This window comes from Hypanus sabinus, chromosome 13 (genome assembly GCF_030144855.1).
Source record: "Hypanus sabinus isolate sHypSab1 chromosome 13, sHypSab1.hap1, whole genome shotgun sequence".
NCBI lineage: Eukaryota > Metazoa > Chordata > Chondrichthyes > Myliobatiformes > Dasyatidae > Hypanus > Hypanus sabinus.
This window is the reverse complement of record NC_082718.1, coordinates 108,994,910-109,015,801: the sequence shown is the minus strand read 5'-3', so window position 1 is coordinate 109,015,801 and position 20,892 is coordinate 108,994,910. Positions and strand designations below refer to the sequence as shown.

At 39.4% G+C, this 20,892-nt stretch overlaps 1 protein-coding gene across 2 annotated transcripts in view; it reads left to right on the top strand.

Moving 5' to 3' along the window:
• Window positions 1-576: 576 nt before the first annotated feature.
• Window positions 577-20,892, top strand: part of LOC132404277 (oxysterol-binding protein 2-like) — a 383,310-nt gene continuing 362,994 nt past the window's right edge. For both annotated transcript variants that reach the window (XM_059988436.1, XM_059988435.1), the window contains exon 1: window positions 577-828. In XM_059988436.1, the coding sequence (XP_059844419.1) occupies window positions 665-828 (164 nt within the window). In that variant the 5' untranslated portion in view covers window positions 577-664. The remainder of the gene's footprint in view (window positions 829-20,892) is intronic.

Sequence of the window (20,892 nt, the reverse complement as noted above, 5' to 3'; positions counted from 1 at the left end):
GAGGGAAATTGTTTCAATGTTTCTGGCCAAGACCCTTCACCAAGACTGGAAGGGAAGGGAGCAGAAAGGTAGGGGTAGGAACAGAAGCTGGCAGGTCATAGGTGAGTCCTACCTTTCCTCTTGCATGCGGACTTATCAATGATCTGCTAGTTTGATCTCCTAATCCTCCTCCCCACACTACTTTATTATTCTGGCGCCTGCCCCTTTCTTGATGAAGGATCGCAGTATGAATCGTCGACTGTCCTTTTTCCTGCTACAGACGCTGTTTGTCCTCTAGCACTTTGTGTGTCACTTTACACACACAAATCACGTTTCAAGACTCGCGCCACTGATGTCCTAAAAGATATATAGATATTTATTTTTAAACCGAGGATTACTTTTGTTCGGTTGTTGTTGCTGACAATCGGTAGTACTTTTTTCTCCCGTTCACACGATGTGTGCTTTGTTTCGGTGCTGAAGTGGAAACTGGCGGCCGTTAATGGGGAGCTTCCCACTGCAGCTGCCGGACCTTTCCCCCAGCCGGGCCGGCCAGGCCAGGCCTCCGCCTCCGCCTCCGCCCCTCTGGGGCCCGCCTCCCCTCCTGCCCGAGACCCGCCTCTTTCATGGGGCAGCCGGCTGCTGTCCTTGTCTCAGCGCCGTGCACGGACATCCGTTCGGCCGCGGCATGAACGAGGTGCCCCGGGAGGCGGGTGGCTTGGCGGGGCCCGCACTGCCCCCGGCCGCCACCGCTGACACTCGCAGAGGCTGGCTCTACAAATGGACCAACTATCTGAAAGGTTACCAGCGCCGCTGGTTCGTGCTCAGCAACGGGCTCCTCTCCTACTACAGGTAACCGGGCACATCCATCCGCTTTACTTTGTAACTTCGCAAATAGGCGAGAGGATTTGGGTACGACCTGAGGCGTTTTTTTCATGATTAAAGAGAAATGAGACAACAAAGTGGTGCGCCTCGGAGCTTAGGCTAGGGACATGTAGTTCTTATTTCACTATAATGATTTGAAAAGCAGTTCATCAGCAGGTTGTTTATTTGGCAACTTTTAATATAGTAAATCAGCCCGAGAGGGTGGTAAACCCTGATCACATTTAGCAGATAACTGGCTGGCCACTGGAAAAGCCGTTATCTCCCAGGCTATGAACTGACACCTAAGATGCGGGTTTAATTTACATAGAAGATAGAACACTTCAGCAACTTTGGACCACGATGTCTGTGTTGAAAATGATGCTAAATTAAATCTCTTCTGCCTCTACGTGATCCATTTCTCGCTATATCCTGCATATTCACGTCTCTATTTAAAAGCCTCTTAAACGCCACTGTGGTATCTGTTTCCACCTCCACCCTCGGCTGCCTGTTGCAGGCTCCTGTCAGTCCATTTTTGGTACACGTAGGTTCACCTTGGTGACTGATGGCACCAAGGTACGTAGGGAGCAAATTGTTAAGGGCTTGGGCTAAGATGTAGAGAATTCTTGTGTTTAAGCCCTTGGCATGTGAAAGCATAGCAGTCAATGATGGGACACGGGGCAAATTATAAACGGGGTTACATTTAAAGCAGCATTGGGCAGCATGATAGCGTAGCGGTTAGTGTAACACTACAGCTTCAAGATTTGGGTTCAATTCCATTCCTGTCTTAGGAGTGTGTATGTCCCCTCTGTGACCTGTGGGTTTCCTTTGTGTTCTTTGGTTTCCTTCTACATTCCAAAGACATATGGGTTAGTTAGTGGCTGGCATGCTATGTTGGTATAGGAAACAAGCAATACTTGCAAGCTGCCCCAGCACATATTTGGAATATGTTAGTTGTTGATGCTAATGATGCTTTTCACTGTATGTTTTGCTATACATATGGCAAATAAATCTAATCCTTAAGATCTTTAGCTTTAAAATGGAAAGAAAACAATGTGCATTGGGAGTGTTAGCTACATTAAAATAAATCGGCAATTTTATTCTAGTGAATGACAAATATATCCATTCCACACAAAAGAATAGTCAAAAATTTGAATCCAGTACCAAGCCTTGAAATCAAGGAAGGTGCATATAATTTGGAGGGAATGTATTTAGAAGTACTGCCCTGGTCATACCTTGGTATGTACTGTGTTGTTTTCAAGTCTTGAATTGCAGGAGAAGATGTTTTGGAAAAGATCATAGAATTGAACTAATGAAATTTGTACAGAAATACTAGAGAAATCTGACCTTTTAAGCTTTGGAGATGACTGAAAGTTAATTTTGTCATGCTTTTTAATGCCATGGGAAAAATCAGAAGGGTTAATAAAATAAACATAAGCATGCAGATGCAGGGTCATAACTCGTAAAAGAACCACACAACATCGTGTTGGAAGAATGACTTTAGAGTGGACTTCTGGGTACAAGTGTAGAATTTTACCATTGGTCTGCAGAAGAATATCATTAACTGTCTTTTCAAGGCCAAGCAGACATTAAAGTATGACTTGGCAGCAATCCTTGGAATGATGCAATGAAAGGCTTGGAAGGAATAACTTTAAATTTAATAAAGCAAGAGCTGCCTGCTGCACCAATTTCTCTTCTGGACATCGCTACTCTGCAAGTTACAGTCATTCAATTAGACCTCGTGAATACTGAAAATAGAATGGAAAATGCTGGAAATTATCAGTAAAACAATCACTGGCAATGTGAAATTTGTTGTTTTGCAGCAGCAGTACATTGCAATACATAATAATAAAAATGAAATTACAATAAGTATATATAAAATATTTAATTAAATAAGTAGTGCAAAAAGATAGTGGCATATTGGAGTTTGTTTTAAAAAAACAATGAGTGAATGTCTGTTAGGTCAAAAGACCACTTAACTCTTTCTGAAACTTGCAGCAAGTGAAGTCCATTAAACACCGAGGTAACCATTAAAATGTGAATGTCTGTTGATAGCTGGATTCTTTCTTCAGGTGTATTGCTTGTTTGAAAACATAAATGTATTGCAAGTCCAAGGAATGTTGTGTGCTACAAGATAATGAGGGGTGACCATTAAGATGTCTTAATTGATTTATGAGGGTATGCTGAATGCTGTGTTAGTGGACACATGATGTGTTGTTTGGTGTAAGCATGCTGAGTTAATGTAAGATCAAAGAGTTTGTCTTGTGGGTGTCTACACTTGTGGATCTTGTATAAATGTAAGAATTTTTCACTAATTCTTTGGATTTCAACTGGGGCTGGAAATCGTGATCGGTGCTTGTGATTAAGGGGTGGTTTCATGAGAGAGCCAGAAATCAGAGTTCCACCAACAACAGGAACAATCAAGTGGTGACTAAGAATATCAAGCCCAGAGTCTTTGTGACTTGCTACGTAGTATTCTGTGTGGTTTGTGCTTTTTTTATGATAAGAAATTACACTTAAGTTACTTTGTTGTGCCTGTCTGCTTATTTCCACACTTGAATTGTTGGGACTGATTAACCCAGCCCATTACAGAGAGGATAAAAGATAGGTAGTATTCATGGATTAATTGTCCATTCCAAAATCTAAAGGTGGAGGGGAAGAAGCTGTTCCTGATACATTGAGTGTGTGTCTTCAGGTTTCTGTGTCTCGTCCTTGAAGGTAGCGATGAGAAGAGGATACTTCCTGGGTGACAAGAGTTCATAATGTTGAATGCTGTCTTTTTGAGACATTGCCTTTTGAAGTTGTACTCAATGCTGGGGAGGCTGGTGCCCATGATGGAGCTGGTTGAGTTTACAACTTTCTGCAACTTTTTTCGATTCTGTACATTGGCCTGTCCATACTGGATGGTGAGGCAACAAGTTAGAATGCTCTTCGTGGTACATGGTGTAGAAATTTGTGAGTGTCTTTGGTGACATACCAAATCTCCCCAAACTCCTAATGAAATATGGCTATTGTGGTGCCTTCTTTGTAATTGCATCAACATGTTAGGCCCAGGATAGATCTGCAGAGATGTTGACATCCAGGGACTTGAAACTGCTTACCTTTCCACTGCTTATCCCTCAATGAGGACTGGTGTGTGTTCCCTTGAAGTTCACAATCATTTCCTTGGTCATACTGGGATTGAGTGCATTGTTGTTATTGCGACTCTACTCAACCAGCTGATCCATCTTGTTCCTGTATGCCGTCTGAAATTCTGCCAATAATAGTTGTGTCGTCAGGAAATTTATAGATGGTGCTTGAGCTGTGCCTAACCACACAGTTGTGAGTACAGAGAGAATAGTGATCTTAGCACACATCCTTGAGGTGCACCAGTGTTGTTGTCTGCAAGGAGGAGATGCTACTTCTGACCTGCACGGGTTGTGGTGAGGAAGTCAAGGATCCAGTTGCAGAGGGAGATAGAGGCCCAGGTTTTGGAGCTTATTGATTAGAACTGATGGTATGATTGCATTGAATGCTGAGCTGTAATCAATAAAAAGCAGCCTGGTGTAGGTATTATTTTTGCAACACACACACAAAATGCTGGAGGAATTCAGCAGGTCAGGCAGCATGTATGGAAACAAGTAAATAGTCGATATTTTGGACTGGAGGATATTATTATTGTCCAGATGATCCAAGGCCAAGTGGAGAGTCAGTGAGATAGCATCTACTGTGCTTTCTTTGTAATTGCATCAATGTGTTAGACCCAGGATAAATCCTGTTGTGGCAATAGGCAAATTGCAGCGGCTCCAGGTCCTTGTTTAGGCAGTAGTTGATTCCACCAACCTTGCAAAGCACTTCATCACAGTAGATGTGAGTGCCATTGCAAAAATTGCAAAATGTTTAGGTAGCTCATCCTGCTATAAAAGTTGAACATGTAGGAACAGTGGCTAGGATTATTGATTATCATAAGGTTGTTATGTGACAGGTTGGAAGGTGAGATCCTGTTCTTTGAGCATGTATTGGTTTTAGTATAGGAGGTCACAGATAACAAGGCCAGACAGCAAAGTTTGGATCAAATTTAATGGTGAAATTCCATGATGAACTGTTTTCTAAGAAAATAGGAGCATGTGTAGATGACTCGGACACACCCAGCATTCAATATGATCATGGTTTCCTTCACAGGTGCTTCTTACAAAGTTGAGAATTTCCAGCATTTTCTGTTTTATTTTAGATTTCCAGCAGCTCATTACTTAAAAACACACAGATGCTGGCAGTATGTAAATAGGCAGGCATCAATGTGTACAGGCAGTCCCCGGGTTACGAACGAGTTCCGTTCCTGAGTCCGTCTTTAAGTCAGATTTGTACATAAGTTGGAACAAATACATCCAGTATTACTTAGTGTCAGTTAGTCAAACGTTTGTCTTAGTATATAGTATATATTTTACCTTTCTGTGTATCTAAAACACTTAAGAAACATATGTATTCCAATAATTAAACCACTGCGTTGCTTAGTACTAATTGTAGCTTTCATCGGGGCAGGGCCTTTCACATGATCCATTATTCTCACTTTATCCTTTACCCTTTAAAATTGTTCCGATTGTTGACTGACTGTAGCCTAATGCTTTTCCAATAACCGATGACGTTTCACCTCTTTCCAAATGCTTTATTATTTCCACTTTATTTTCATTTGTGATCGTTTCCCGTCAATGGACCAGAAACACTATGGGCGGCGGGTCTCAAGCTCTGCCGTGTCCTAAGGACCACCGCACTGAATTCCCCGGATCCTAAAGTCCACCACATTGAGACAGGTTAAATGGGACAAGTGGGGGTTGTGCTGGGTTTGGGTATTTGATCCTCCACAATATTTCACGTGGGAATTTAAACTGGAGGTGGCAGTGTTTTTTTTAATGAGGTTGAACTGTGAGCTTGACATCAACCCAGCGTGGATGGAGTGGACGCTCAGGAGCAGTCTGTCACTGGATAGAACTTGAGAACTTCTGTTCTTGAACCCGGCACTGATCTCACTGCGCCACCAGCCAACTGGAAAAGGTGGGGTGGCGGTCAGGGTGAATCTTGCTAAGAAAAATTTAAGCCAAATACAAAGTTACACACTCAACACAGTGTCAACAGCAATGACTTAAAATGGCGGACGATGTAGCGATCTGACTTAAAATGGCAGACTGTGTCGTGATCCAACTTAAAGTGGCGGACGGCGTTCTCCTTCCTCGGTTCGTAAGTACGAGTTGTTTGTAAGTCGGACATTTGTAACTCAGGGACTACCTGTATTTACAAACAATCCCATGTTGGCCTTTACATAGGCCAGATATAGCTGTCGATGTGAAATTTTATTACTAGTCCAACTGGTGTAAGCAGTTTGGACTGTCGTGGCTCTTGTTACTGCACGATAAGTGTATGTGATCCACACCACCTGTGACAGATCCTGGCATACACTGGGAAATAAATAAAACCTTTGATTACTCTTTTTATAAGACAATAAAGACTTTGATTGTACTTCAAGATTCCAAGATGTTCAATATAATGTTGATTCATTCAGTACTAACAGCAATGAAAGTATTGGAACAACTCACAAAAAATGCTGGAGGAACTCAACAGGTCAGGCATTATTTGAGGCTGCTTTCTGGCATGCATTTTTTTTGTTTAAGATAAATGAGAGAAGATGTGTTTATAGAGTTAATAAAAAGTAGTACAAGAGCTTAGAATAAATAAACATTAAGTATGCTGTCTTGTTGATGAGAAAAGAGTCCTATTTTCAACTATTTCTGTGAATCTTACATTTGTTGATCATGGGTAGAGTGGTTCAATTAAACCATTTAGAGAGGGAGATATTAAATGTGAATAGTAAACTGAACTAAGCAACATGCTGCTAAGGTCATCCTCACTGTACCAATGTTTTGTCAGCTGATTTACAATTTCACTGCTCTCTCATGTACACTGTCACCAACCTCCCATCCCGCCACCCCCACGCCATCACTGACTAAAGATGAGACACTTCATAAGACTTTGACCTGAGTGAACAATCTGAATTGAAGGTTTGTTAAGCTTAATATTACAAGCACTTTCTATTTCTCGTCCTTTTCCCCACTTGTAGTAAAGCATGTGGTTACTTTAATTGTTTGAGTTTCAACTAAGAGCCAAACTAAAACTAGCAGTTGTAGTCATTGGTTTATGTAGCCTCTATCCAGTATCCAGATTTGCTGGTTCTGAGCCAGGATGTCAGCTGATGCTGTTAGGTAGAATAGCAGGACTTGTAAATGAACAAAAGCTCTGTTTGAAGCTGCTTTGCCAGCACTGAATTGAGTTGCTGACCAGTTGACAATGACACATAGGCATGAAAAAAAATCTTTTGAACGTAATTGACCTCTCTGATCTATTATTGAATCATGTCCTTCACAATCCTGAATAAATGGCCCCTCATTGCTTTATGTCAGCTTAAGGTACTGAAGTTCTCAGCTGGGTTAATTTACTTATAATTTGAGGAGGTGTCTTGAATGCTTAAATTCCTTGGTTTGAAAGAAAACTAAAGTTAATTGGACTGATAGCAAATCAGCCACCTAGATTGCAGATATGATCAGTAATTGAAAACGCAAGTTATGTGTGTTTGAAACGGAATGCTTTGGGAATTAGAACTGAGCCCTTTCATCCAATGGAGCAACCTTTTGTATCCTTCATTGGAATTAACCAGTGTGAGGATTAATTTCATGGCTTGGTTGAGTCAGGGAAAATGATTAAAGAATAGCAGTTGGGGGGGGGGGGTAAGTGAAAATTTGTTGGTTTATACCTATACTTTGTGTGGTGCACTTAAGGGAAACATAGAGGAGAAAGTTAAGGAAAGTCTCTGATTGCACGAGACAACAAAGATTTTGCTTCCTGAATACTTTTGAGTGTATCTTATGGATTTTGGGCTGCTGATCATGAAAATCACCATGAAATTTCTCCATCACATACCACTTTTTAACAAATCGCCAGTATTTCTTATTTCAATTTATATTTCAGGTCAATTAAAATGTTGCCCACAATGTAAGCTGAAAAGTTTTCTATCCTGTCTAGGCATGCTTATGCAAGGTGGATGCTGCAGGGCAGGACAGGCTTTAGAAAAACATGACAAGGAATCCAGAGGAGGCAGTGAAGATTCACGAACCAGGAAAGGAAAACGACAATAATACTGATACAGAATTTGAACCTTATGTTGAGTGAGCCTCATTTGAAAATTCAATCTGAGTTAAATGATCTGGTCAGAGACTTGTGTTTGTCAAAGGCAAAAGCAGAATTATTGGGTTGAAGACAGCAAGGATGGAATCCAGTTACAGAAGTTTCCATAAAGGATTTTGATATTTGAGACAGATTTTTTCTCACAATAACTGATGCTAAGGTTAAGGAAGGCATTTTTGCTGGTCATCAATTTCAGACAATTTGAAGAACTTCTACTGGGACCAGAGAAAATCATGTAGAAGCATTCAAAGATGTTATTGAAAATTTTCAGAGCACCTAACTATGTGCAGCTAGTTGACAACATTCTTTCGAGCATACAAAACCATGAAGTGCAACATGTCACTAAAGATTAATTTTCTCCATTCTCATTTAGACTTCTTCCCTGCAAATCTTGGTGCTGTCAGTGATGAGCATGCTGAAAAGTTTCACCAGGAAATTGCCATCATGGAGAAACGGTATCAGGACAACTGGACTCCATCAGTGCTATTTATTGTTGGACACTTAAGTGAGGAGCCTCAGATATTGAGTACAAATGAAAATCATCAAAACATTTTTAGCTTAGTTGAACTGTTGCGAAGTTCAGCATTGTTATGCAATTAAATGCATTATAGTCAATAAAAGTTATTTTTTTTTGTTTTTCCAAATTCCTACATGATGCAAGTAGTCTGAACTTACAGTACATTTGTGTTCAGCTTCAAGTGGTCTATCATAACCAAAAAAAATGCTGCAGAAGCATCACTTTCAAAAAAATTCTGAGGAAGCAACATTTTTGAAAAAAATTGTTTTCCAGTATTGTTATCCAATTATAGGATAGACTGGCTCAAAGTTTTTCTGTGGACCCATTTGTGGATACATGATCTCTAAAGGATGGAAGGGTGGACCTGTGTGAAGCATTGTAATGTCATTTGAATAATAAATAATGGATAATAATTAAAGTTATCATGATATTGTTATAACTGACTTTTCTGTTTTATATGGAACAAAGGTCAAGCTGTTAAATGAGCAGGCTCTTCCAAAAACCACCCTGCAGTTTTCTGATCGGTAACACCCCCTGCTGGCGGATTGGCAATGCCCCTGGCAATTTAAGGCTTTCTGATCAAAGGTGGCACTCTTGAAGCTGAATGTTAAGATTGTGTATGTGGAGCTGCAAAATGCCATTTCTGCATTTGTTTCAAAGTTGTATCTCTTCTTTGCAAACAACTAAATATCTGGATTCATGTCAGTTCCTTTTGTTCTGCTAGTGTTGCTGAAATACACCTAGTACATCAGTTCATTTTATCTTGATACATTCTTCAAGTTCTTGTATCCTTCCAGTTTAGGCCCTAGTTTCTGATGTGGAGTTGCTGCTGGGGCACCAAAAGTATTCGTATTAATTCTTGGAGACTAGGGCTATACTGGCCTCGAGCAGAAGTGACAGCAGACAGCATGCTTTTATTTATGACCTTCTTACACTTCTGACCTTGTCAGGCTGTGGCTTCTCAGATAAGTCATAACAAACATTAAATACAATTAACTTTGTTCTGCTTTGTGGGATATTGCATATTTCTTTAAGTGATCCTCTCTGTGATATCTAAGTGAGTAAATAGGAACATATTACACATTTAAATTTTCTCAAAAGAAGAAAGATGAGAAACTTGAATGTATCTGGCCTGTGTATCTGCTTATTTTTTTCATACCACCTATTGCTTTTCTTGGTTCACAACAATGTGGACTAATTCCAGAAACAATATGCAGGATGACATTTTGCAGTTAGAAGCCCATTTTCAAGGATGGATATTTCTGAAAGAGATTACAGGAGATCACTGACAGTCCTTTGCTTGCCGTTCACTATTTCCAGAATCCAAATGTCACAGCCTAGGATCAAGTTTCCTGAATGGCCAGCATACAATGCCTGGGCCGTCTGTCAATGCATGGATGGGAAGATTCTGCTGAGATGTTGGACTGCATAGAGAGGTCAATATCTAAAGAGAGCCACATGAAGATTGATAAGCTGATATGGGAGGTTAGCAGATGCTTGACACCATGGTGAGCAGGATTAAAACCCCTAAACTGCTGCCAGTGCTTTAAAAGATGCGCTTCCATGTTCCACATCTGGGCAACCATCCTGGAAAAGAAGTTGGCAGATTTTATATGCTGGGAAGTTTTTAAAATTTGAATCCACTGATTTATTCTTTGCTATTGATTTCAGTAATGTTGAGGTCAGACTGACTTTAACAAACTGTCGTTGTGGTATATGTGGCTTAGATGTTTATGTTGTAAACATAGTTTTTAGGCTGATTTTTTTGAAAAGAATCACAATTAGATCTATTATCACTGATGTGAAAATTGTTGTTCAGAAGTATTACAATGCGATAAGTAAAATGCTCTATAAATTAAAATAAGACATTTATATATTAAAAAAACAGTGCAAATAGAGAGCAAAAAAAATAGAGAAGTAGTGTTCATGGGTTCAATGTCCATTCAGAAATCTGAGGGTTGAGGGGAAGCTGTTCCCAAAACATTGAAAATGTTAAAAGTAAAAGGTAATTTTTATTGATAAAAGTGATTGTAACATTATCATCTACCATCTTGTGCCTATTAAAGCAATTATTGAACTCTGCTTTCAGAAGCAGTTGCCATTCCAAAAATTCAGAAGATGAGAAAAGATAAAACGAAGCCACTTTTGTAGGAACAGCATCGGAAATGCGAGAGGGCTTGACAAGCCGTCTGCTGGAATTAAGTTTTGAATTCAGATTGGTATCGTGGCTAAAACTGAGCTTCAGAGACATGGAGACATAGCATAAGATTTAGCAAGTTATTTGTATTGCATTTTGTAAAGAGAAACATGGTTATATTATTAGGAAAGAACTATAACAGACATTGTAAGAAAAAATCTATGAGTTTCTCATTGCCTTTGGCATATGTAAGTTTTATTATTCAATAGCAGAGCAAACTTGTGTGCTTGAAAATTAGAAAATGCTGAAAGTAATCAGGACTGGTAGTATTTGTGGAAAGTCAAACATAATTATATTTGGGATTGATGTGGTATTATTGACCTGAATTATTAATTCTTTTATTGCATTGTTTTCTCTTCCCTAAGTGGTTAGATTGATATTGATGTATTAATCTCAAGTTTTGTTTGGGATATTATTCTTGTCATCAGAGACAACGATCTTTGATATGTCTGATACGCTATCTGGATTTTGATAGTGTTCTGCTCTTCAGGTGATGAAGGTAGTTAAAATGCAACAAATGGGTATCTCATGTTATTTAACATGCTGGTGACAAATATTATAGTTTGATAATGTGGCCAATTATGGACCCTCATATCTGTGAGCAGTTACACTCTGCATAATTAATGTGATATATGAACTGCCAGGGCAGCGTTCATAATATGACTCCCTACGGATTCATATGCCATCCATTACTTGTTCAGCTCCTTTTAAATTTGTCAATGCAAGGCAGATTTTATGGAGAAAATTATGAAAACAGCCAAATAAAAATAGAATTATATATTTCTTGGTTTCTTTTGTCCTCTCTTTAATATTGCCTATTCAGCATGATTGAAACAAAGGAAGACTGATCTGGGTACGTTGATCTGGGTTAAATGGTGGCAGTTTATTAAGTGGGGAGGGTTGAGAGAATTGTTGGGAAGGTTTAACTCTTCAGTATCAACAAGCACGTGAAACATGAGTTTATGTTTTTGAAAGATCCTTTTGGGTTTGAGTTTATTGACTAAATATTTCTGAGTTGTACGGGTATTATCTAAACCTCATTGGCTAATCCTCTAATTGTGCAACTGATATGCCATTGTGATGATAGAGTGGGTTGTTGATTTTCAGTTTTATCCTCAGGGCAAACATTTTTAAGGTAGCACTAGTTGATACATTTGATACATATTTGATACATATTTGATACATATTGATACATTTGTGACAATAAGGAGGAAAAGAAGAGTTTCTGTGCATGGTCAGTAGACTGGAAGGTCAAATCATAGAAATGAATCCAATTGAATCCTTGCCAAGATCAACTTCTCACAGGTAATGAATTATGTTTCATTATTCATATAAGATCGGTCAAGCTGCAATCTCCAAAAATATACTGGATCAGTATTTAAATTATTGGACTAATAGTGTAGGGATGGGGACTTAAAAATCCAGAAACCAACATTCAAATCCCAACATAGTAGTTTTGGGATTTAAAATGGAAAAATAAAGTAAATTGACAAAAGATATGCAGTCTATTTTAGACTTCTATCTGCTGCACATATTTGCTTTTAAACTCTGAATGCACTTGGAAGCTCAAAACTGAGCATCCATTGCATACTGTGGACCATTGACAGCAGCAAGAATTTATAGGACCACAAGCCTTGTAAATTGTATGGATGAGATCAACAGTAAGATCCAATGCCCTGGAAAGTGGTTTTGTAACGCTTTGTGCAGAGTGAAGGGTGTGACAAGATACCAAAGAGGTCATGGTGATCCACTGCAACCAAGGAAGACCCCAGTTGTGATGACTTTTCATACCATTGGACCTGGATTCCAAAGTCAAGAGAATGCAACTGCCCCAGATCAGCAACTTTTCCACTTTAAAATCTGTTCTGCACAGGTGTCTTCGTGCAGTTTCAACGTAATTAAAAAAGCTACACAGATCCAATTGTCATCATTGGATATAATAGACAACCAATCAACAATCACAATATCTGTCAATCAGGTTCAATGAGGAGTAATGAGTGCAGAAATACATTCTAGGAGAAGTGCTGTTGAAAATGTAATGAAGGTATTGTCTTTTTTTACTGTCTTACTCCCTTTTATGGCTAAGGATTTTTGGTGCATTATTGTCCCCGTTTAAGGCTAAAAGGTTGTTAGTTGTTCTGCTGAAATGGCAATTTTTAGTTAGTCACGTATGCGAAGTATGGCAGACTGTATTGTTCCCTTTTTGTTTAAGATTGTTCCTGCTTTATAACTAACTAGCTTTATAATTAACCTGCGGTCAAAACAGTCGGAGCAAGCTTTGCACCTCGATCTGCATGCAAGGATGGACAAATATGGACCCTCCGATGTGCTGATTGCTTAAGAGGAAGTAACTCAAAGGCTGTTGTAACTATTATAAATTCTGCAAATTACCTGTATAAAAGGGATGGTATCTGTATGTATGGTAGTGATCCTAGGAGAGAGGCCCAGTCGGCAAGAGGGGATTCTTGCCCACTGTAGATCTTGGATCTCTCGCCGGCTGAAGTCGCAATAAAGAAGAAACGGTTGATTGAAATGATACGGTGTCTGACTTGACTTAATTCCACACTACGGCAATGGTACAAGTTGGCTTTTTAAAATACCACTCAAGATTGTTTAATGTAAAAAAAAGATTGTTTAATGTCATTTCCAGTACACAAGTGCAAAGGAGATAAATAATTGTTACTCTGGATTCAATGCAGCACAAAAAATGTGATAAAGAACGCAATTATGATTTTTAAAAGAAGCACAATTAATATGAACACGTAAGATAGCTTATGTGATAGATTGATTGTTTGTCCATAAAATGATGTGAGGCACAGAAGTGTCTATAGATAAAGTGATTGACAGGAAATGATAAAATAGAGATGGTTCAGGGTGTGGAGGGGTGGGTGAGTGGGTGGATGTCTTGATCAGCCTTACTGCTTGGGGAAAGTAACCTTTTTTGAGTCTGGTGGTATTGGCGTGGATGTGATGTAGCCTCCTCCCTGATGGGAGTGGGACAAACAGTTCATGAGCAAGATGAGCAGATCCTGCAAGATATTTTTTAGCCCTTTTCAATATATGTTTATTATCAAAATATTTATGCAGGATATGGCCCTGAGATTCATCTTCTCCACAGATGGTACCTATTCAAAAGTGAGTATCAACCCCCCCCCCCCGCGTATAAAAATACAAATTGTACAAATGGCAATAAGAATATCACCCCCCATCCCAAATCTTGCGAACGGCAACAAGAAAATCAACTGCTCAATGCGCAAAAAAATTGTAACCAGAAAGAACGAACGAAACCAGATGAAACACAAAATTGAATGAATCCATATTCAGCTCAGCTCAGTATTCATTAGTCCAATCCAGAAACTGCAGATTGCGAACTTTGGTGCCATCCTCCAGTAGCCTCGAGGGATCTGTTAAGACGGAGGGAAGATGGGGTGAATGTGGATGGCTGGTAAATAAGATGTGGGTGAGGGCAGTGTCAATGGTGGAAAAAGAAAACGTCTGTTTTTGAAGAAGAAGGAAACCTTTGATACCCTGGAAAGGAAAGCCTTATCCTGGAAACAGATGCTGCAATTATTGTAAATGTTAGCTACTGCCAGTCAGCCTTTGTGGTAGCTAAAAATTAGCTTTTCTTCATTTGTTTTGATTTCAGTTGCTCAAGACAATATTTAATAAAATTTAGTTTACTTTGTTGAACTCTTCAACTTTTTGTCTTCTAGACATAATTAAATAATTTTATACCTTAATTAAATCTGTCAACTTCCACTGTCCCAGAGAAAACAAACTCGGCCTTTTCAATCTTTTTTCGGAGCTGATATTATTCTAGTTCTGAGAATATCCCTTAAAGTTCCTCTCTACCCTTGTGAAGAATAATTTGTTTTCTAACCATGTAAAGAGACAGGCCAAACCAGTGGTGATAGTTGTCTTACCCTTGAAGTAGTTTAGAAGGGGTTTCTTCTTAATGCCTGTCTGAGCAGAAACCTGGACATTGGTTTAATATCTGACATTTCTGATACTGCAGAGTTGCTTGACCCGTGCAACCACTACTTCCACTTCCAGCTTTTTGTAGAATAAAATATAATGAAGGTTCAGCTGCCATGTTGGCACAGATCTAACGAATCAGCATACAGGAGGGAGATTGGAAATTTGGCTGAGTAGTGTAATAACAACAACCTCTCAATAAGAACAAGAAATTGATTGTATACTTCAGGAGATGGAAACCATGAGCCAGTACTCATCGGAGGTTCAGAGGTAGAGACAGTCAGTAACTTTAAATTCCTGGGTATCACTATCTCAGAGGACCTGTCCTGGACCCATCATATAAATATAATTGCAAAGAAAGTACAACAGCACCTCTAATTCTTCAGGATTCTGAGGAGATTTGGCATGCCACCTACAGCCTTGGCAAACTTCTATAGATGTGTGCAGTACGGCCTGGTATAGGAACACAAATGCCTTTGAGTGGAAAATACTACAAAAGTACATCATGGGTAAAGCCCTCCCAACTATTGAGCACATCTACATGAATAACCCTCTCCACCTCAGATCCTCCAATGAGAGCTGGCTCATGCTTTCCATCTCCTTTAGAAAAGCAGCGCACATCATCAAAGATCCTCACTACTTAGGCCATACTCTTTTCTCGCTGCTGTCATCAGGTAGAAGCAGCAAGTGCCTGAGGACTCGTGCCACCAGGTTCAAGAACAGTTTCTATCCCTCAACTATCAGGCTCTTGAACAAAAGGAGATAACTATACTAATTCTATTTCTGGTGTTCCTACAACCAATGGTCCTACTTAAAGCACTCTTTATCTTGTTATTTATTGCTAATTATTTATATTTGTATTTGCACAGTTTTTTGTTCATTGATCCTGTTTACAATTACTGTTCTATAGATTTGCTGCACACAGAAAATGCTGGAAGAACTCAGCAAGTCAGGCCTGCTGAGTTCCTTCAGCATTTTGTGTATGTTGCTTGGATTTCAGCATCTGCAGTTTTTCCCTTCTTTTTGAAAAGAATCTCAGGGTTGTATGTGGTGTCGTGTACTGTATGTACTCTGATAAATTTTACTTTGAATTTTGAACTTTGAAGTAGTAAGTTATTTGCCCTTCTTTTGATGTGGTGTTTATGTAGAAAGAAGGTGTTTGAAGGAAAATCATACAGATGTGTTTCTAACCATGGTAACTGTGGATTAAGGTAATTTTATTGTCAGCATGATAGACTGGTAATATTTTTGCTAACAAATCACAAGGTTATAGGTTCAGGTCACAGCCTGGGATTCAAGGTGTTAATTCACGTCTGTGTTCATCAAGTACAGAGAGACTGGTGCTTTGCTGATGGTGTCATTGTATTAACAATTCCATAACAGTTTAGAAAGATCAGGAAGCTTTTGGAGTGTTCTGGTCCATGATCTTCCCTCGATCATAAACCATCAAAGAATGGATTAGCTGTTCATTGTTCACTTTGTTAATGTGTATGGTTTTATACGCAAAATACTTTCCTAGTTCCTGCAATGTATTTGAGAGCAATTCATTATACACACAATGCATTGCCACATTTCTGAGAAACATGAATTTCTCAGAATTCTTTTGGTTTTGGTTTATGTGGGGGGATCATCCCACTCAGACTGAATATAATGCCAATTGCACTATTACTTCCGGGTGAGTTCCCAACAAGTTGGAGCGTGCAGTGGGTAGTACAGTGATTCAGGACTACATACATATTGTTGGAGCAAGTCATAAGCAGGACAGTTTGTCACAGGAAGCACAGTACATTGGAGTATATTGTGCCCAGGAATTGTACCAGAATCCAGAATGTGTAATAATGCTATAATAATTGTAAACTAAATTGATAAGTGGGAGACACAAATACTGTTGATTTTTGCATTCAATTCAGTATAAGTCTCTTCACCAACCTCATTGAAGAATAAGATTGTTGCATGGGAATCCAGCTTTGTACCTAGTCAGATCTCTTTCTTAACAGAGGCACAAGTGACTGCAGATGTGGAACCTGGAGGAAGAAACTGTGCTGGAGGGACTATGGGTCAAGCAGCCTCTGCAGGAGGTCAGGAACTGTTAGTGTTTTGCTTCAAAGTGTTGGCAATTTCTTTCCCCCCTCAAAGATGCTGCTTGACCTGCTGAGTTCCTCCTGTTTCTTAATAGGAGATGTAGTTAATTTCCTATTAAAGTTCAAAAGCCTGTCTATTTCAGCTTTGAATATACTTAAAGAACAAGCAACCACAGTTCTCTGTGTAGGAAATATCAGATTCACAGATGCTTATTGAAAGTCTTTCCTGTTAATTTTAGTTTTGAGAGACTTATCCCTTATCATGAAGCAATACATTCTTTTTCTTACTCCCTTATTCCTCCACACAATTTTTAAAGCATTTAACTTGAGTTTTATTAAGGCTACTAAAAAAATAATGAAAATCTGCCGAGCGTTTCCAGTATTCTGTTTTATTTCATTGTTGACTCTCATTCTTCTGACCTTCAGAGTGTATAGAGTCATTCTTCTCAGTCTTTCCTCAAGGGAATGCCCTCATTTCAGGAGTCAATTTAGTGAACTTGTTCTACACTGCTTCTAACGCATGTGAACCCTTCCTTAAAATAAGAAAAACAAAACTAAGCAGAACTGCAGCTATGACCTCATTAAAGCTTTCTTATTCTGGTACTGCTTCCCTTTGTAGTAAAGTCCAAATATATCACAACTCTTCATCAATATTTCTTGTAAGAGGGTATTCAGATCTCTTTGGGAAGCCACCATTAGATTCACAATGGTTAAAATAATTTTGTATTCAACTGCTGAGGTGGATATCCTTGCATTTTCCTTCATTATGCTCTTGCCTCACATACATATGTGTCTAAAACATTAAACCCATTTAAATGCTATTGAAGGCTATTTCCAGTATACTTTCCCACCTATTTTTTATCATCATAAACCTTGTTTGTATTACAATCAGCAACTTTGCTTAAGTTATTAATACAGACTGTAACCATCTAAGGTCCTTGAGCTAGTCCTCATCGGGGGAATCAGAGGTGGAGAGGATTAACAACCTTAAATTTCTCAATGTTATCATTTCAGAGGATCTGTCCTGAGTCCAACATGTAAGTGCCATTACAAAGAGAGCATGGATGAGTGTGTTGCAGTTGGTACCATGTTCATTAAAACCTGTGTGGATGAATGTGTGCCTACGAAGACTTATTGTACATTCCCAAACCAAAAGCCATGGATGAACCAGGAGGTCTGCTGAAGGCTAAATCTGTGGCATTCAGGTCTGCTGACCCGAGCCTGTACCAGAAAACCAGGTACGATTTGCAGAGGGCTATTTCAAGGGTGAAGAGGCAATTTTGAATGAGGTTGGAGGCGACATCAGATGTACGGCAACTCTGGCAGGGTCTGCAAGACATTATTTCCTACAAAGCAAAACCCAATAGCATGAATGGCAGCAATGTTTCACTACCAGATGAACTCAATGCCTTGTATTCCCGCTTTGAAAGGGAGAATACAACTACAGCTGTAAAGATCCCTGTTGCACCTAATGATCCTGTGATCTCCCATCTCAGAGGCCGATGTGAGGCTGTCTTTAAAGGGAGTGAACCCTCACAAGGCGGAAGGTCCTGATGGAGTACCTGGAAAGGCTCTGAAAACCTGTGCCAACCAACTAGCAGGAGTACTCAAGGACATTTTCAATCTCTCACTGCTACAGGCAGAAGTTCCCACTTGCTTCAAAAAGGCAACAATTATACCATTTCCTAAGAAGAATAACATGGGTTGCCTTATCGACTATTGCCCAGTTGCATGCACATCGACAGTGATGAAATGCTTTGAGAGGTTGGTCATCACTGGACTTAACTCCTGCCTCAGCAAGGACCTGGACCTATTGCAATTTGCTTGTCGCCACAATAGGTGAACAGCAGATGCAATCTCAATGGCTCTCCACACAGCTTTAGACCAGCTGGACAACACAAACACCTACGTCAGGATGCTGTTCATTAACTATAGCTCAGCATTTAATATCATCATTCCCATGATCCTGATTGAGAAGTTGCAGAACCTGGGCCTCTGTATCTCCCCCTGCAACTGGATCCTCAACTTCCTTACTGGAAAACCACAATCTGTGCGGATTGGTGATAACATATCCTCCTTGCTGACGATCAACACTGGCGCACCTCAGGGGTGTGTGCTTAAAACCCTCTGCTCTGCTCTCTATATACATATGACTGTGTGGCTAGGCCATAGCTCAAATATCATCTATAAATTTGATGATGAAACAATCATTGTTGGTAGAATCTCAGATGGTGACGAGAGGGCACACAGGAGTGAGTATGCAACTAATGGAGTGGTGCTGCAGTAACAACCTTGCATTCAACGTCAATAAGATGAAAGAGCTGATTGTGGACTTAAGGAAGGGTAAGGTGAAGGAACACATACCAATGCTCATAGAGAGAGAGATCAGAAGTGGAGAGAGTGAGCAGTTTCAAGTTCCTGGGTGTCAAGATCTCTGAGGATCTAACCTGGTCTTAACATATCGATGTATTTATAAAGAAGGAAAGACAGCAGCTAGACTTTATTAGGAGTTTGAAGTGATTTGGCATGTCCACAAATACACTCAAAAACTTCTATAGTTGTACCGTGGAGGGCATTCTGACAGGCTGCATCATTGTCTGGTTTGGCGGGGGGGCGGGGGGGCTGCTGCACAGGACCGAAAGAAGCTGCAGAAGGTTGTAAATCTAGTCAGTTCCGTCTTAGGTACCAGGCTACAAAGTACCCAGGACATCTCAGGGAGTGGTGTCCCAAACGGGCAGCGTCCATTCTTGGGGACTTCCAGCACCCAGGGCATGCCCTTTTCTCACTGTTACCATCAGGTAAGAGGTACTGAAGCCTGAAGGCACACACTCAGCAATTCAGGAACAGCTTCTTCCCCTCTGCCATCCAATTTCTAAATAGACGTTGAATCCTTGGACACTACCTCATTTAAAAAAAAATGCAGTATTTGTTTTTTGCACGTCTTTTAAATTATTCAATATACGTATACTGTAATTGATTTACTTGTTTATTATTATTTTTATTCTGTTTATTTTTCTCTCTTCTATATTATGTATTGCATTGAACTGCTGCTGCTAAGTTAACAAATTTCACATCACCTGCCAATGATTATAAACCTGATTCTGATTCTGGCAGCGTCTCTAGTTACTTTCTTAGAAGTTTGCAAAGATTTGGCATGTCTTCTAAAACTTTGACAAACTTCTATAAATATGTGGTGGTATATTGATTGGTTGCATTATGGCCTGGTATGGAAACATCAATGCCCTTGAAGGGAAAATTCTATTAAAAAGTTGTGAATACAGTATCATCCATCACTGGTAAAGCACTGTCACTGGAAAGTTGCATCCATCTTCAAAGACTCCAACATCCAGACCATGCCCTATTCTCACAGCTGCCATCAAGAAGAAGGCAGGAGCCTCAGGACCCACACCATCAGATTCAGGAGCAGTTATTAGGAATCAGGCTATTGAACCAAAGGGGATAACTTCAATCGACTTCACTTCCCTTATCATTGAACTGTTCCCACAACCTATATACTCCCTTTAAGGACCTTCAATGAATGTTCTCAATACTTATTGCTAATTTATTTATTTTTTGTATTTGCAGTTTGTTGTCGTTTGCATATTATTTGTTGTCCATCTTGATGAGTGCCATCTTTCATTGATTCTGTTGTGTTTCTTTGTATTTACTGTGAATGCTTGAAAGGGTTGAATATGGTGATGTATATGTACTTTTATAATAAATTTATGTTGAACTTTGAACTTTAATATCATATATTATCAAAGTATATTTTGGAAACCAAATAGATTATGTCGCTCTTTTGTTAGCAAGCTCACAGAGCTCTATTAATTTTATTTAGGCATTATTTGTTTCTCAAAGCCATGTTGATTCTGTCTAATACTTTTAAGCTTTTCTAAGGACTATTTCATTCCTCGTAATGAATTGCAACATTTTTCTATAACTGATACTAGACCACCTAGTATTTCACTTTCTTTTCCTTTCCCACCTTTTTTGAATAGTACTATTGCTGCTCCCTCATTATTTTTGGGACTTTTCAGGGAGGTTTTGGAAGACAATCAAGATGAAATACCTGCTGC